The sequence below is a fragment of the Triturus cristatus genome, chromosome 6 (assembly GCF_964204655.1).
Source record: "Triturus cristatus chromosome 6, aTriCri1.1, whole genome shotgun sequence".
In the NCBI taxonomy this organism is placed as follows: Eukaryota; Metazoa; Chordata; class Amphibia; order Caudata; family Salamandridae; genus Triturus; species Triturus cristatus.
Genome location: NC_140589.1, coordinates 1036563022 through 1036582521, shown reverse-complemented (window position 1 = coordinate 1036582521; position 19500 = coordinate 1036563022). Strand labels below are relative to the sequence as shown.

Genomic DNA, 19500 nt, shown 5'->3' with positions numbered 1-19500 from the left:
CATTCGGTTAGCCTAGGCTTGTTTTCTGTTGTTTTCAGTGGAAAATAATCAGCTCTTTTCACATTGACTACTAGCAGCCAAGAGTTACAATTGCAACCTGACTAGAACCACAATTGACAATCTTTATGTGAACATATCTGGAAGTCAGGGCCACAATATTGAGCAATGCACACATGCACACGGGTCTGGTGGCTTAGTTGACTAATGCGTCCTCTGTAGGTGCCTGTGTTCGGCCTCATAGTCACAGGTTTAAATCCCAGCGGGTCCCCTCAGCCTTTTATCCTTCTGAGGTTGATAAAATGAGTATCATTTAGTTGTGTAACAATAAACATCTGTAATTCAGCGCTAAGATACCCGTTGTGGTGAGTGCACGGTTTACAGATACTTTTGTTATGTAATTTCTCGCATCAGGTTGGATTTAAAACTTTGGCCAATATGCCAGTTGCCAGTTTGTGAATTATCCTCAGTAGAAAATCTTAAACCAAATGCAAGACAGTGAAAATGCTAGATACTTGTCAAGCACAAAGTTAGTGAGCACCTACAAGCTTGTATGCCAAAACGTTTGCAGGTCATTTTGACTCTAAAGAATACATGTTAAATTACTCTTGTAAAAGAAGGAAATTATTTATTTTCATGGTGGGGAACAAAGGATAGACAACCATATTGCATTGGACAATATGTGAAAGGTTAACCATTTGCAAACGTGTTTTTCCATAGGAAAATGTCAAAGAAAAGCATACGTTTTTACACTTTTCTGCAAAGCAAGTAAATAAACAGTGGAGTATGGACGTAGGACTAGAAGTATGCTGACAAGCATTATTTTCAAAGATAGCCATTCACCCTTTTTGTATAAATCTTTGTAAATTTTAGATCTGTGTGTAATGTGACTAAAGTCCCAGATTTATTTCTGAATGGGTTCCATTTATAATAGATTAAATACGAAAACTGATTTCACCAACCCTTTTGTCTTTAAATGTAATTTTGTAACTTCAGTTTGTTCACCAGTACATTAGGAATCTCACCGACATTTGTACCAATTTACAAGTGCAGAGTGACATTGACACCACTTGACCAGTGCACAATATTATTAGTATCACCTGACCAGTACAAATATTTTGCACAGTTGGTCAGTGCAAATGGTGGTATATAATTGCTAGGCTCAGATGCCAAACTGCTAAGTAGTTGTGCAGTTTTACCTGGAACTTTTCCATTCTTTAAATTGACATTAACAAAAAGTCATTGCAGTCAAGAAATTTGAACTTATAAACAATAAGGACTGCTGACCAAAATGCATATAACCGAAAAGAAGATACAAATTGAACAGAAAGTAAGAGAAGGAAAGGAAAAAAGCCCAAGGAATTTTTTTTTAAACTATACAGTAATATCCTAGAAAGTCCAATTGATTATGCTCCACACTAGCTCAGAAACAGTGACCATGATTTCTGAATGATGCAGAGTTCAGTCCTGAACCTCATAACTACCACCACTATCAGAAATTATCAGAAGATCCATCACTGAGTTACTTTTTTTTTTTTTTTTTTTTTTTTTTTTTGAAACCGTTTATTGCAATCTCAAATATATACAGGTATGGGCCTACAACCTTCCGGCCGGCCGCTAAAGTGACGATAACAAATGAGAAACATACAATGAGGCACTTAGCTTTGCATAGACACTAAGGCAGGAGGTATCAACAACGCAGGCCATATGGCTCAGAGCCCGCAATACGGTTTCATTTTCTACAACACAACAACATAAGTAAACACACACCCGCAAGGCAACCCACGATCGAGAGTGACAGCACGTGCTCCTCAAATGGGGGACCCCAAACCATCCACTGAAAACCCCCAAGAGGGGAAGGGAAACAAGTCCAGGACTGGGGGAACACTATGCTTGGAGCTAGGGAAGGGAGAAAACTAAGGGGATGGAGCTGGTGAGGCGGGAGGCAACAACGGCGGCTCGCAGATATCCCCGCGGAAGGCGTTCCAGGGGCCCCATATCTTCACCCATGCACCAGGCTTACCCCGCGCCACATACACCACCTTTTCTCGGAACATGCACCAATCCATGTGTTCTTTCCAGGCCGATACCGCCGGGGACCTCTGGGATCCCCACAGCTGTGCAACGTCCCGCTTAGCCACCATATAGCCCAGAGTCACCCATCGCGTCTGCGGAACTGAGTAATCGGTCGGTTCCCACACATTCAGCAGACATCTCCTCGCTTCAGGCAACAGCGCGACATGCGTAACCGCTCGCAGGACCTCATGCACACCACGCCAGAATCGCTCCACCCTCGGGCATTCCCACAAAATGTGTAGAAAGGTCGCTGAGGCACCACATCCACGCTTACACAGTCCGTCCTCGGCATAGCCCATACGCAGAAGCCTTGGCCCCGTCATGTACACCCGGTGGAGTATCTTAAGCTGGACGAAACGAAGGCGAGCCGGGATGGCCACCTCCTTCGGAGAGGCCACCGCGGAAATCCAGTCCTCGTCGTCCAACTCCAGCCCATCGGCAACCCAGGCCTCGCGGAGGCCAGTCAGTAAGCCCGAGCGATCATTTATCAATTTCTTGTAAATGAGGGAGATCGTGCTGTCCGGAACATGGCCATCTAGCACTCGATCCTCCAGGGGGGAGGACTCCGGGATGGAGGCCACGTCTGGGAAGACGGAGCCCAGTGCGTGACGGACCTGCAGGTACCGAAAGTATTCACTGCCCCGCAGCTGAAACTCTGCCTGCAACGTCTCAAATGTTTTAAATCCTCCCCTCGTCCAGAGATCCCCCACTGTACTGATGCCTATAGTGTCCCACTGCGCAAAGCCCTTTGAGGTCCACAGAGAGCCCAACCTCTCGGACGCATACAGCGGTGACGCCCGGGTCAAACGGTCCTTCCAGCCCATAGCTGCACTAGCCGCGTGCCATACTCGCACCATAACACGCGTGGGTCCCGTCAAGCGGGAATCGGGCACACTAGCGTAGAGCGCTCGATTGTAGTCGCCACCGGGCAGGAGCACCTTGTCCATTTCAAATGCCGGGTTTAGGGCGGGCCCATAGAGGCCGTGATTAATTGCAGCTAATTGGGAGGCCCAGTAATACCGTTTAATATCCGGGAGGGCAATCCCTCCGTCGTACCACGGGAGCGTCAACTTTGCCAGGGCTATACGCGGCCTCCCGTCCCAGAACAGGCGGCGCTGTAGACCCTCCACTTCACGGAAGTAGCGCGCTGGGACCAGGTCCATGGTGTTCTGGAGAGCGTACAGGAAGCGCGGCAGTGACATCATCTTGAACAAAGCCGCCCGGCCGAGCGGCGAAAGTGGCAAGCGCCTCCAGCGCGCGACATCCTCCTTCAAACGCTGGAGGGGGGGAAGCAAATTTCGCTCGTAGCGGGCCACTGGGTCAAGCGTAATGTAGACACCCAAGTATCGAAATCCCTCCGAGGCAATCTGGATCGGACAGCCCCGCGGGAGGACAGGAGCCTCCCCGGAAAGCACATAGACACAGGATTTGGCCCAGTTGATGACAAGGCCTGAATTACGGCCAAATGAGTGCAGAACATCGACCAGGACAATCAGTGATTTACGCGGGGAGGCTAAATACAAAAGGATGTCGTCTGCATAGAGAGACACGCGGTCCTCATACTCGGGGGTCCAACGGAGACCTCGGATAGAAGGGTGCCACCGCAGCCACTCCGCCAGAGGTTCCAAGGCCAGTGCGAACAGGAGCGGCGACAGGGGGCAACCCTGTCGCGTGCCCCGTCCCAGCACGAATGGGGCCGAGACTCGACCATTCACCACCACCTGCGCAAGTGGGTCCGAGTACAACAATTTGACCCAGCTGACGAAACCCGGCCCGAAGCCGAACTTCGCCAGCATCGCCCAGATGTACGGCCACTCGAGTGTGTCGAACGCCATGGTGGCGTCCAAAGACGCCAAGATGGCCGGCTCCCGCACGAACGGAACACGCGCTAGCACGCCGTGCAGGCGTCGTAGATTAAGAGCCGTATTGCGATGGGGAATAAAGCCGGACTGGTCTTGGTGGACCAGGTCGCCCACCACGCCGACCAGCCGGTTGGCGAGCACCTTGGCGAGGATTTTAGGCTCCGCATTCAAGAGCGAGATAGGCCGATAGGATGTGACTCGGTCTCGAGGCCTCCCCTCCTTGTGGATAACCACGATGGTAGCCAGACGCTGGTCCGGCGGGAGGGAGCCCCGCGAGTGGGCCGCCAGAAACATCGCGCGGAGGTGGGGTGCCAGTACATCCGGTCGCAGCTTGTATAACTCGATAGGAATGCCGTTCGGGCCCATGGCCTTGCCAGAAGCGACCGAGCGGATGACGAGGGCGATTTCGTCCGAGGTGGGGGCGGCATCCAACAACTCCCTGTCCTCCACAGAAAGGGAGGGGAGCGCGATGTCACGCAGCAGGGCATGGGAATCCTCCTCCGAGCAGGTAGAAACCGGGGAATATACCTCGCGGAAATAATCCGCGAAGCAAGAAACAATGCCTTCCGGCTCAGTGACACGCACGCCATCCGCCCTCTCAATCAGCGGGACTACACGACTCGCTCTCTCCTTCTTATCCAACCACGCAATCAACTTGCCCGCCTTATCACCCACATCATACAATCGCCCCTGTTGCTCTCTGCTGAGGCCCCTGGCCGCCTCCGTGACGAGGGCCCTATAGGCCGCCTGCTTGAGGTGCAGAACGTGTAGCGCAGCGTCAGTCATCCCACTCCCCAAATCACCCTCCAATTCAGTAATTTCAGCCTCCACCCGGGTCACCTCCTCCTGTGCGCGCCTCCGGGCATGGGAAATAAAGGAGAGGGCCTCCCCTCTCAGCACTGTCTTGAAAGCCTCCCAAAGGGAGATAGCCGACAGGACTGACCCCACATTCTCCTCAAAATACCGTTGCAAGGATTTAATCAAGTCAGCGCGAATAGTGGGGTCGCGCAGGTACCAAGCGTTGATCGGGGCTACCCTGCCCTCCCCCCTCGGGAAGACACCAAAGTGCAACAGGAGCGGGGAGTGATCTGAAATGCCCCTCGCCAAATGGCGCACCTCCCCCACCCTCCCGGCATAGGCCGCAGGGACAAGGATATGATCAAGCCGCGAAAGGCTACCATGGGCACCCGAATGGAAGGTGTACTGCAGCTGAGTGGGATGCTTTAAACGCCAGCAGTCCACCAATCCCAGTGTATCCAAAAGGCCCGACAGCCACGCCTGTGCCCGGGGGAGGTCCCTAGGGGGATAACGATCCATAGTCCCAGAAACCACTGCGTTGAAATCCCCCCCAACCACCAGAAGCCCCCCCGGAAGGTCAAGAAGGAGGCGCCCCAGGTCCGCAAAGGTGGTGGACTGCAACCCCGGTGGGACGTACACTGAGACAAAGACGACCACTTTGCCCTCCATTCTCCCCACCAAAACAGTGTAGCGTCCCCTCTCATCATGGCGCACCTCGTCTATTTCTAGCGGGAGCGAGGTCTTGACCATAATGCCCACCCCCCGTGAGCCTGACGTAAAGCCCGAGTGGGCCACCAAACGATAACCACGTCGATTCATGGCACAAAAGGAGTTACCAATAAGGTGTGTCTCCTGCAGAAAGACCACATCAGGCGAAATCCGTTTCAGATACTGCAGGACCACACCCCGCTTAATCCTATCCCCCAGCCCGTTGACGTTCCAGGACAACAAAGTCAGGTCCCTACCCCCCATCACATACAGAAGCCATCATTTGTCCCCCCGAGAGCAACTCAAGAACACCAGTACAATAAAGGGTTTGCCTTGCGGTAGAAACGAACCACACCCCACCCCAACCCACCCATCCCAACAAAACTCCCCCCACCCTGCACCCCTGCATGAGCCCAGACAGCCCCCCCAAAGTGCAGTGTGCCTGTCGCCCCATAGAAGAAAACTAACTAGTCCCCCAGAGGAGGAGGGAGATCCCCCAAGAGACCCCGCACGACCCCCTCAGGAGGGGAACTTACCCTAACAGTCAATGGTGACAATAACACAGTCCGGAGCAAGGCCTACCATTAGTCTCTTAGTCCTGATCCGGCGGGCCCTCCCCACCAACCGCTCCCCCCCCGCCCCCCCGGCCCCGATCTCCGGGCAAAGTGTCCAGCCAGTCCCCGGCCGCCTCGGGACGATCAAAAAAGTGTGTGTGGCCATCCACCTCCACCCTCAGCTTAGCTGGAAAAAGCATAGAATATTTGAGATTCAGGTCTCGTAGGCGACGTTTGACACCCAGAAAGCTCAATCGCTGCTTTTGGACCGCCGGGGTAAAGTCAGGATAGAAATTAATATCCATGTTGTCCAGTCTGACCGGCCCTTGGAGCCTAGAAGTCTGCAGGATAGCGTCTCTGTCCCTAAAATTGAAGATCCGGGCGATGAGAGGCCTCGGAGGGGCGCCGATCTTAGGTCTACCCCCGGGGACCCTATGGGCCCGTTCCACAGCAAAGAATTTGCTCAGCCCCCGAGGCTGTAGGTGGGTGAGGACCAGGTCCTCCACGAACAGATCCGCTGCCTCCGCCTCTCGTCCCTCCGGCACCCCGATAATGCGGACGTTGTTTCTCCGGGCCCGACCCTCGGAATCCTCCAGTCGACGATTCATCAGGGCGCTCGCCTGGCCAAGCCTGCGCACCTCCTGTTGAAGGGCCGCCACGTCAGTGGTGAGGCCCGAGGTAGAGTGGGCCAAAGAATCGACCCGGTCATTTGTTTTCGACAGATCGGCTCTCACGAGGCCCACGTCCACGAGGACCGAGTCGATCTTCTGCGCCAGAGTGTCAAAGCGCTGGTCCACCGAGGCCTTCATCTCGGCGATGGCGCCCATGACGTCCCGGAGGGTCAGGTCCGTGGGCAGAGCGGGAGCATCAGTCGGGCCCGTGGGGGACTTACGCAGCACCTCTGGAGATCCCTTCTGGAGGGTGTAGCGGTCCATGTTATTGGATTGTTGGGCCGTGCCACGACGGGTCGACTTCACCTTGGCCCGGTCGCCATCTTGTTTTGTGGCCATGGTCGCAATCCCCAAATCGAGCCAATCTCCTCAGAAAGGGGGCAGACAATCCCGTTCAAGGGCTCCGGGGGGGGGCAACCGCCGATCCTAAGGACAGATCGCTGCCGGCGGGTCGGCAGGGCAGCCCAACGAGGCCACAGCACCTCACACCGCCCCGCAACCCAACCTCGCCTGGCAGCAAGGAGGGCGCAAAAAGCGAAAGTGAAAGTGCGGGGCACGCGAGCCACCCAGCCTTACCCGCCGCTGTTGTTCACTTTGTGTCCGGATCGCCCCACTACTCCAGGACGGGGGGCCGGTGTGGAGAAGGCCGCAAACCTCTATCGATGCTCCCGCCGGTGTCCGAGGTCCGATTTAAAAACGGAAAACGGGCGTCACCTCTGCTCGGGCTCACAAATACAGTCCCCTCATCTGGGACAGGATTCTGTCAGGATTTATGTAGGAGGTCGCGGAGGTCCTCGGGAGCCTCGCACCTACGCGGCCATCTTGGTTGCGCGCTAGGCTCCTCCTCCACTGAGTTACTTTCGATGGTATATTAAGGATCATGGAGCTGGTGTACTTGTTAGCTGTTGCGAACCATCTGATTCTCAAAATCAGATGGTTTGTGACAAATATAAAGTCGTTTGGTATGTATTAAAACCATTTTAGGAGTCAGTGAAATATTATCGACTTCAAAAATGTTAAATGGATACTGAATCGCAATTTGGAAGGGGTGTGTTTACCGCATCACTTCCAGAATGTTAGTCGATATCATATTTATCAATAGTTTTCAACCAGAAATTAAGTTGCAAACCATTGGTAAATTAGTGCCTGACTCCCAAGTTGTAGTCGTAACTGATTCGTAATGAGTAAAAGTTAATAAAAAAAAAAAGCCTCACTTCCTTTAAGCAAAATAAACTCCTTAAAAATAAACTTTTAAAATGCAGACATAGTGATGGTGGATTTTTGTGCCATGCGGGCCACCATCACTGTCTTTGTAGAAGAAGAAGAAGTCTCAATTTTTGACCTGCCTAAGTAATATTTATTAGGCAGATCGCTTTGTAACCCACTCCATAGACTTATTTTGCAAACAGTATTATTAATACATAGTACAACAGTTTGCAAAATTAGATGCTGTTTGCAATAAGTCTAGTCGGAAAGTTTTGCAACTAGTATCTTAGTACATCTAGCTCTTTATCCTATTTGGGTCATTTTTCATGAGGCAAAGGATTTATAGTTTTTTGTCATTTTCAGAAGCATGTTGTTGCTGTAAATCAGACCTTATTAAACTTTCTTTTTTTAAAAACCCAGAAGATTTAGCGCACTCCCTGAGAAGACAAACCCACTTTATCAATGTCTCCAAGTTAGGTATTTTTTCTTAACATACATAACAGGAGTAATTAATCCCAGGTAGGAGCACAGCTTGGAGAGGTTGCGGCTTGCAGTGTGCAGTGTGCAGCAGTAGCCGTCGAGATGCTATGGGCGGTCAGAGAATGGCTAAAGAGAGGCCACATCCTTCCCCAAGTCAGGGTGTTCAGGACTTTGGGCTCCGGATACTAAGAGTTCTACTCACCGACTCTCGCCCCCATGGGTATCCTTAGGGAAAGGGAGATACTTGTGTGGGCAGGAGCAGACAGCAGGGCTGGAGAGGAGTGGAGAGGGCGAGGAGCGAGTGCATGAGCGGTGCTGCATTGAAAGCTCCTGTTCCCCCATGTTACCTAATGTTGTCCCTCCCCCCAAGGTGGCCCTGCACTGGCCCCACTGAATATTGGCTTGGATATTGGTCGTTGGGAGTTGGTTGTTTGTGGTAACAGGAAGGCTGCTGCTGGTCATAATCTCCTAAAGGAAATTGGAAGAGACACAGCAAGTCTTGAACACTTTGACGCTTGTGGTCTTGTGGGTTTCATGTGGCAATCTATTGCCCACAATACTGCTGATCCCTAGGAGGAGGAGGGGCCCCTAAAGATCTTGTGCTGAAAAGCAGAACTTACGAGGGATGTACCCGGGCGAAGAACAGGACAAGAGCGGGCCCATCTTTGCCTGTCATCACCCGCAAGAGTCTGGACTGAACCACCCCTTTTTGACTTTAAAACACCATTCCTGTAGGGGACTATTAAAGGTACTGTGTGTTTATATTGTTGGGATTTTAATGTGGGGATACCACTTGGTAGCCAGTCCGAGCACTAGCAGAGCCAGAATGGCAAGCGTAAAACTGGTGTAAACCCAGATGGGTTCCTCATTGAATGGGTTTCCTTAATGTGAAGTGGGAGTTATCAATAAAGAGATTGAAGTGGCTGAGTGCCATTTGCCCCTTACCCCCACTTTACCAGCATATTCTGTTTGCCAAATAATTGAGGCATCTGCACCCGAATGTTTTTCCAATACTGCTGAGGTGGAGTCTTCTCCTTTCCACTGATCCATTTGGAATCATAGCCTAATGTATTTAGTACTTCAACCAAAGGCCAGCCAGCAAAAGGGAAGTGGGTCTAGTTATGTGTCAACTTTAAAACCACTTGGCCACCACTGGCAAGCCCAAAGGCAGACTCTGGAGGCCAGTGTGAGGCATTTATTGCTGAGGCTGTAAGGGTTTTGTGCAGTAAAATAACTGATATCTTGGAGGCTACACTAAAACCACTTTATGAACGGCTACGGGTTATGGAGGAAGAACTTTTAAAGTTGAATTTAGCCCCATAACCTCAGTCTTTGAATCCTTCCCCGCTCGCTCCCTCTGGTGCAGCCGTAATTTCTATCACAAAATGCTTTTTCAATGACACTGAGCCCAGCGGCAAACCACCCACTCATTACTCTAAGACAGGGGCAGACCAAAAGTTTAGGTTAATCCTGCCCCTTCGAGCAAGGAGCAGGTTGACTCTAGTTTCAGGAAGGCTAAACTGGTGGAGGCTATTGGGGAAACTGGTTGTGCACTGCTTCAGGAGTCGCATCTTCCTGTGGTGAACTTCCCTCGGGAGGCTTGCCCTTATATGGTAGTACTATCCAGTGTTCCATGCTTGCCCCCTAACAATGTTGAATCTTTTGCACAACTTATAAAACAAGGTACTATAATGGTTGCACGCAAATGCCAATTTTCCACCTTCAGCAGCATCTGACATCATGGGGCATTTTTGCATTAACATCTCCAATGAGGTATCACCTTTCGAAGACTGCCCTTCAAAAGGTTGGTCTTACTCTAAATTTTGGGTTGCTGGCCTGTAATGACTGCTCACCATCTGATGTTCATCCTATGCCTACTTTTAAAAGAGGGGCTTATTCCAGCCACATTAATTATATTATTTTAGATTTTGGATATGGTGGCTGATGGTAGACATGAAATTTCTAGAGAGGCAAGAGAGCGATCATAATCCATTGGTCCTTACTTTGCCACTAGCGTGATAGTGACCACGGAAGCTAAATCTCTTTTTTCTGTGTGGAAGGATTTCTAGATTGTCTAAAATCGGGTGCAAGAGTCTACCGGCACCAAGACTTCTGACACTTTTTGAGATTTAATTAATGGGCTGTTAAGGTTTGCAATTTTTTCATCGCTCCCCCACGTAAAAATGGCCAGTGTGTTTAACAGTTTGATCTAAGTGTCCATTTTCGTCGACTCGTAGTTAAGTGCTTCAACTGATAGTGGAATCTCATCTGTAATTGTTTTGTACCATTCCACATGAAATATCACATCAATTTGGAATTTCCCACTGCTGACCTCCATTGGTTGGCCTCCCTTTTTACTACACCACCTACATCATCTGTGCCACATTGAATTGGTTCACGTTCTGCTACATTGCCCTGTTGCTGCCGATCTGCTTTCTTTCATACCTTACCTTTCTGAAAAGGCCTGTTTTTTAGGTCTCGCCTGACCCAGCACATGCGCTGGTCTGGCGAGACTTATTGAGAGGGCTCCAAAAAGTGCTACCAGGCCAGCATAGACCTACAGTGCATGTGCGCGGGCACGCGCGCCGCGCTTTACCGCGATTACTTTCACTTTCGCGGCCGCACGGCCGCTTTGCTTAGCCAATAGGTCTCGCTTTTGGGACCCTATAAGTATTTAGTTATGCAACTGTTGCATAGCTAAACACTTATAAGGTCCCAAAGGCGAGACCTATTGGCTATGCCTATGCTTGTTAGTTCTTGCCTCTCGCATCCTCATAATTGTAGGCGGGGTCCAAATATTTGTGTGGAGCAGCGTGAGTCCATCCTTCTTATTTGTGTATGCATTAACTCACACCGTTCTCTGGTGCTAAATGAAATTCTTAATATTTCAGGTGTTTTATATCCTCAAGCTCCTCTCAACTGAAAAAAAGCTATTTTCTCAAGTTCTACAGCTCCAGCAGCTCATTTACTCATGAGTATTATGTCTCCAAAGTATGTTTACAAAGTGGTTTGAGTAAGCGTTGACACTTAGTATCCAGTATATGAAGTGATAAACACTTTCAAAATGTGGAGCTGTGACATACCTTAGATTTTCAGGCCCCAGATAATCTTCAGTGGTTAGTTCTACAAAGTATGGCTAATGCCAGGTGAGTGAAATTATCTCAATTTCCTTTCTTTCACTTCAGTAAACTACGTTTTTTAAAACTATGCCAACTTCATGGATATCACAAAGGTGGCTACTTTTAAAGACCATTGGAGTGAAAAATCTATTCAGTCTGACAAAATGTTTCAGCCAAAAAAAGTTCCAGCTGAAAATGTAACTGATGCAGGACGTTTGTAAAGTCTAGTTGTCAAATTTAGAAAACTCTGCTGGTAGAATTTAAATTTCACACACTCCTAGCTGATTGTTAGGCAAAGGAATATATTATTAGTCAGTCAGTGTCTTAAATGCTAAGCAGCTAATGCATTTCTAGAGTCTGATGGTAAGGAATGTTCTCAGACCCTCGCATGGGTTTATAGCCATAACTACATGATTGCAAAACAACTTTGGTTTCACAGACGTGATCCCACTGAAAAGGATTCTCTTTCTGGAGGACACAGATCTGTTTTATGCCTGAGAGAGTGACCTGAGGCATGCTACAGTAGAGATCAAATTGAAACCCTCAAACATAAAGAGGCAATCAGGAAATGAAATTGACAGGACATGCAGGATTATGCTGAGAAACAGGACGAATTCTAGTATGATTTTTAAAAAAAAAGACCTTTCGGAAAACAAGCACATAAGACAGAAACCACTCAACTTGAAACATTGACAGGCAATACACATAAATATTAGATGCCTAGATACACGCAGGGAAAAGCGGGTGATCATTGTTATTTTTCTGTGATCCCTGCTCTACTGAAAAACAAAGATGAAATTCTCAGCACATAAAAAAAACTTACTCTTTATTGTTCACACATGAAGCTGTTGTGTTATTTGTCCCTTTTGCCCTCGACCACGTTTCGGTATTGCTTTCGAGAATAACGCGGAGAACAATGTGTCTTCTGGTTCTCCTTCAAAACACCATAATTTAATTGTCGAAAGTGACATTTTCCCTGGGACACTTCTGCTCAAGCTTGATGAATCAAAATACTTTTTCAATCAGGTTGGAAGATCATCCCGAAAGCCCGCCCAGATATCATCTTAAAATAAATTAATATGTTTAATTTTAGGCTGCTCCCTACGTCTTCAGCCCCCAGCCCCTTCTCCAAGCACCTCTGTTGATACACTTAACTAAGCATGTCACCTGTTTCCTAATAAACCTATGCATGTTGACTCACTTTTTAATCATGTTTGGAGTTGAAAAGAGCTACAATTTTTATTCATGAGCGCCATAGCAGTTCTATAAATAGAGAAGGTTACAGATGACCATTCCCTGCACATTTCGGAGAGGACTTTATGTAACGGAAGAGCTTTCCAAGTAAATAATTTAAAAGTGTATGGAGATACTAGTTACGACCCTAGCCTGTTGAATCTACAGAATGCTCTGAAGAGAGGCAAGGGTTAATAATGAAATAATAAAAGGGGCAGAGAATGGATGTGACAAGAGGGCTTCAAGCTCGTGTTTTTAAATCAGCGTGTGTATTTCTGGTTAGAAATACAGATTGAAAATGAAAATTAATTTAGCAAATATTAGTCTTTGGGAATGGTGCCATCCTGTTTATGGGGCTAAAAGTGTCACCTTAGGAAGATGACATTTGATCATTCCATAACTCAGATAAAAATCCAAATCTGGGGTGCTACAATCATCACATACTTGTCTGCTCTACTGAAAGACCCCCCCTCTAATATCCAAACAATCCGTAGTCCATGTTAACCCCTTCAGTGCCCGCCCCTTTCCCCGCCCTGTGCCGGCCGTTGCATTAGCGGGCGGGGTCTATGACGAGCTGGACTCGTCATGGGCACAGCGCAACCGCGGCCCATGACGAGTCCAGCTCGTCATGGGCACTGAAGGGGTTAAAGAAAAATCTAAGACCATGCTATGTTGCTTTACTTTCTACTTAAAGCCTACACATGTTATTAAATGTGTCTTTTACTGACCGACTGTGGCCTTCTATTTTTTAATTTGGTATGTTATTGAGTAGATGTCATATTAAAGGCTGACCAACATTACATCGACCCAGTCAAGGAGCCGCCAGCACACAACTCAGACTGAACAAATGCCTCATCATTGTGGGGTAGAAGAATCTACAGGCGTAAATGTTAGTCCTAAAATTGATTCCCCCATGTGCCTCTCCTTTGACCTTGATGAAATCAAACTTGCCCTTACCCACTCTCCTTTTTGCAAAGCACCATGGGGTACCTATGAATGTCTTTCTAGCAAATATCCCCTTTTGGTCCCCTCTATTAAGCGTGGCTTTTAATGCCATAGCTGAGACTGGTCCTCCCCCTTCCTGGAAACAATCTGTAATCATCCCGATACACAGGAAAGAGGATGCCTTGTCCCTGCCAATACTCGTCCCATTTCTTTGCTCGATAGCTCGGCCAAACTAATGCGTTGGTTATTGTTAAATAAATTAGAAATATGGGCAGAGGAAAGGAATCTCCTCACTGAAGTTTAGTATGGGTTTAGACAGGGTAGGGGAACATTGGACCAATGTCTCAACTTGACTCTTACAATTGGTACATATACGAGAGCAAAAAATGCTCAAATTTATCAGGCATTTATCGATTTATCTAAGGCTTTCGACTGTGTGGATCACAGCAAGTTATGGGAAATGCTAAAGGAGATGGGAGTTGAGGAGGCTATTATTAACTTTATTAGGGAGCTATATCTGGATGCTACCACTATAGTACGATACGGGAAAAATATCGAATGCGCCAAACCATTTAAAATTGAAAGGGGTGTCAAGCAAGATTGTGTCCTGGCTCCCTTTTTGTTCCGTCTCTATACAAATAAGTCAAAAAACGTCTCAACTAAGAGTGCAAAAGATACCCCGTTAGATTAATCCTCTGCGCTCCCTATCTTCCTCTACGCAGACAATGCTGTCCTGCTGGCAAGGACACCCATGGCCTTACAAAATCTTATTACACACTATACAGATTTTATGCATAACCTGGATTTGCATGTTAATAAAGCTAAATCCTACGTCATGGCAATAGGCAGTGACAAAAAAAAAGAAAATGAGATACAAATTAGATGGAGAAATAATAGAGCAGGTACAGTGTTTTAATTATTTAGGGGTTGTTGTTGATAACAAACAAACTTGGAAGGAGATGATGCAAAATCGAGTCAGTTTAATGATTCAAAGTATCGCAGCCTTATTTCGATTTTCTAAAAAATTAGGCCATAAACTGATACTGGAAATGTCTACTATCTATATGGCAAAAATGCTCCCAGTGGCCACCTACCGGTCAGCAATATGGGGTATCACTGATGTAACACTACTCCAAGTACAAGAAGATAAATTAATTAAAAGACTGTTGTGAATTCCACAATCAAGCAACAATTTTATAGAGCATAAAGAAGCGGTATGCCATTTATTATGGATGCCATAAGATTAGCGCCACTTTCTCTCTGGCTATCCATTTGTAAAAGGACACTGTGGGTTTAAACCAAAGAATCTTTACAGATGTCCTGAATTCGTACGATGCCCACACAATCCCCTGGATATCATATGTCAGAGAAACCCTTACAACTTTGGGTCTTTTTGATTTTTTTGTATGATACTCCACACCTTTGCAAACATTTCTCTAAATTAAAACTAACAGCGATCTTTCTAAATCAATTCACTCAGGATAGGTGGAATACCCATAAAGGGAAACAAACTGTAAAGTTGTATGAATCTATACCACAGATATTAAATAATTCTCACTCATACTTATGTATAGTTGAGAATTACCAGCATCGATTCATCCTGACTAGATTCAGATTGAACCTTATTCCGTTAATGCTTGGTTATCCAAACAATCATTTGTTCTTAAGAATTTACCGCCTTGCCCTTGTGATAACAAGACAGCTCAATCGACTTTACACCTCCTCCTTTTTTGCCCATTATATTTAAAAGAGAGGAAGGTTTCAATTGTTCCGCTTTTGTGAAAATTCTCAGGGCGAACAGTAGCCTCAGCTCTTTTTTAATTCTATTCATTAGATACCCCATTGGTTTGTTTTGCACTAGCCTCCTTTTTACTGCTGCTTTTAGTACTTCACTTCTAGCACTTTAAGATTATTTTTTTACCATCATATTCTGCCTTTTATATCTTGTGAATTTATTTTTAGATCTAATCTATATTATGTAAAGGCTATTATTGTGTGCTTTTACATTTCGAATCTATTTTATATGTGAACTTTTATGTATTTTATTGATGTGCAAAATAAACATAAAGAAAGAAAGACATAAAAACTGCAGCCAACATGTGACATCCACCCATTTCATCCACGTTCATTGATGTAGAAGTCAACTACAGCCTCACTCTCCTCAAAACCATAAATCTACACAGATGAGCTCTCCACCTTCTCCATCAGGGAAAGTTATGAGAGTGAACTGCGTACATCCTTGTTCAACATTGTAGCATCCACCCCAGCTCTGGAGCATGCAAACGACTACACCACACACTGAGATCTGTAATACACGTCTTTATTCTTCGACATGCAACTGTTAAGTGAATGCACTACATCAAAGACATTATTGACCACACCCGAGTACCTTCCTACTGATTATGTAACTTTGTAAGGAGTCCGTCTAGGACCACAAGGGTCCTACTGCACATGATCACATGACACTACAAACATGAAGAATGTAATCTTCAGATGAACATCTTCCCCAGTGGCCTCAAATCTGTAGAAGTCATCCCACTTCTTAAAAAGGTAAATGTCAACCAAGATGAACTAATCATCTCGGGGCCTAACAAACAACCACCCTTGCTATGAAAGAATACCAGAAAAAACAGCTGCTGCCTCATTCCTTTCAGGGGTATTGGTCAGATTTCAGATAAGGCAATGCTGCAGCACAGAACAGCAATTCTCTGACATAAAGGCAACACAATTACAGTACACAAAAATGATGGAGATATTTAATTATTCTGAACCCATGGAAAGTTTTCTTGTCACATTCTATTCCATTCCATTCTTGAGTGAATCGATGATGCCCAACCGTGCACTCTAACTTTACTGTGTCATTGATACTCAAGCTACACCTCACAGATAATAACTGAAAGCATACCCTTTCAAACTTTGCAAACTTTACAATTAGCAGCAACACAAAAAATAAATATATCACACGGAGTTGCCTTAATCATAATAAATATGTACTGGTTTGGCAGGAGAAACATTTCATAATTAAACTACTGAATTTGCATGCGCCTGGTAGAAACAATTATATTTTCCCCTGTTGACTGAATTTAATCAAACATTTTCCCATATAATCTAAGTACGTCGGGCAAAGATGAAAAGATATAGCTTTTCCAGAGTATGAGTTAAAGCCAGTCACAGACTGATAGTATTTGGGATGTTTTAAACATTAATGCCTCATCTGAATATAACAAGAAAGTAAACGACTTAAGTGTTTTAAATGGTGTAGTAACATTGTATGTGAATTACAATAACAATCACTGATTTCAAATTCTAATTGAACAAATAAGACGCCAGTTGTTGATTGTGTGTTATTTATATTGTATATGTATCTAGAGACACTCCAATTCCGACTGCCCCAATCAGAGTAAATTGAGCCAAGACCAATGTCTGTCTATCTCCACATAGTGCCTTTATTTAAGACACTCTTGTCCTATGTCACCACGAATGTACCTACCAAGAATTATTTGTAGGATTACTTTCCCATGATATAGTTTCAATAGAGGAGTCAGAGAAAGGCCTAAAGACTCAAGATCAAAACCACTTTCAGAAATGTTAACCCCGAAATCTACATACATGTTCCCAGTGTAAATGTGCTGTTTACATTTAAGAGTGATGCTATGTCCCAAATGTTTCAATGACTAACATTTGTAATCCTCTTGCCATCAGTTGTTCATTCGGAGTAGCCCTTATTTGAATAATGGCCACAACAATTATGTTGGTCTTAAGTACTAATTATTAAGCAAGATGTGATGCATTGGATAGTTGCACAATAGTCTAAGTTGCTTCTGAATACTCCAAGACATATGTGAAATAAGAGCAGCATCATCAGCATGCATTATGGGCTACCAGCCGAGGTACTTGCCCTGAAAGTCAACAGCAAAAGTATTTAAACAATCTGGAAGAGCACCAATAAAAGAACTAGTGTTAACTAGGAGCCAATACACTTAAGAAAGGTTTTAACTTTCCTGTAAACTAAATAATAGGATGTTCAAGCCCCCACAAACTACCATACCGGTATGCGAACAGAGAACTGGAATAGCTTTAAACAAACTCCCTAGATTAGTCGATGTTTCTACTTTCCCCAAAACAATACTGCAATGGCGTGGCTAGGTGAACCAGTGGAATGTACCAATACTACTACCAGCATTTCATATTGGTTCAAGCAATTCTCACCATCACATTTGTCCAGCCCTTTCCATGAATGTCAAAAGTCAGTCCTTTCTCTTAGGCCTCCTTCATCTCTCTACACCATTGACAAAAGGGCCCTTGCATTGATCTCTTTAATCTCCTCAAATTGGACTCCAGTAATTCAGACGTGGCACTCCCATTCTGAGCAATAACCTGCAAAGAACAGAGTGCCCTAAAGATTCATTCTTTCACAAGTGGTCCTGCTGGCTAGTCAAGATTCAACTACACAATGCTAAAACTCAACAACCCTGTTTAAAAATCTCTTCAGTCACACACATAGGACGGTTGCAGTGTCAGGTGTCCAGGATCCATCTTTAAAGTGGGCCCCATCAGACAGAGATTTTACTCTTTAACAAAAGCTCCCAAAAAGCCCAATTCTAGCACTAGCTTTCTAAGAGGAAACTAGGAGATTTTTCTCAATAGCTCATCCCCAAATCGAATTCCATAGAGTTTATCATAGAAGGAAAGCTCTCCTTTAAGATCCACATTGCCAAGAAGACATATGCTGCTTGCTATTATCTCTTTGTCTCCATTCAGATCCACCACATGAGACCTGGTCCTTTCCCTGGATGTGGCATTTCTGTACTCACCAGCCTCCCCAATATGCATTTTACTGCAATAGCTCTATAGTATATTCCACACAACTCTGTACGTATCGGGCATTTTTCACCTGGTGAACCCTGGACGGGGTGAACTCGTAAAATATACATCGGGAAAATTGCAGTGTGCGGTAACGGTTCGTACAGCGATAGGAATGTAATGGTCCAATCATATTCAGGGCCTTACAATACTTAGAAATTGATAAACAGGCCTGTCTCCCAATTCTGATCTAGGTTTGCCCTGAAGATGCTTTGACGGCCAGTATATACTGCACATGACAAATCACACCATGATAAATGTAATGGTTTTCTGGCATTCAAATCAATTAACATCAAAGAACAATGCTGAGCACATTATCTCCAGTTCGCATTGAATGGGATTTCATACTGACATGGAGTGTCAGTGTAAGAGTAAAAAGATATGATAGTACTCAATCACACTAAGTTACTGCTGTTGGCCCAGTTATAAATGTTTTTCTTGGAAATATACATCCTCAAAAACTACAGCTCTTGTAACCACTTCACAGCTCATTGTTACATTTACTTTTAAAAGAGAACAGCAGCTCAGTGTTTCAACATTAACCTTTTTATATGCCAGGGGTAGCAGTTATCTTATTTCTTCCCACAGACCAATGGATTTTTCTCAGAATGTGGACTTCGAGAATGCAGATATTGGCCACTGCCCCACTCAAGAACAGGCCAGGCCACCTCCTGATGAAGGAGAGGATGGGGGAGCCCCAACAAATTCATCAATCAAAATCCAACCAACACCTGCCCCCGGGGGAGCAGAAGAGATTACATCCATTCCTCCCAAATTCACCCCACCACCACCTCCTTTACCTCCTCCTTTCGTAAGTATACCTTGCTTTTTCTGAATTATAGATTTTGAATTGTAGTATCTAAAGTGTTAACTCCTTCAACAGATGTGCAACCCTGAAGTCAGCCGTGGCCCCTGCAGGTAAGAGCGGTGGCGCAGGAGGCCAGGTAAGGGGGATTTCGAGAGACGACCACGAGGGAAAATTATTTAT

General features: G+C 45.9%; 1 protein-coding gene across 6 annotated transcripts in view; it reads left to right on the top strand.

Moving 5' to 3' along the window:
- Nucleotides 1–19500, top strand: part of LAMA2 (laminin subunit alpha 2) — a 3129796-nt gene that overhangs the window by 3005219 nt on the left and 105077 nt on the right. For all 6 annotated transcript variants that reach the window (XM_085611831.1, XM_085611827.1, XM_085611830.1 and 3 more), the window contains one exon: nt 19101–19323. In XM_085611831.1, coding sequence (XP_085467957.1) covers nt 19101–19323 — 223 coding nt within the window. The remainder of the gene's footprint in view (nt 1–19100; nt 19324–19500) is intronic.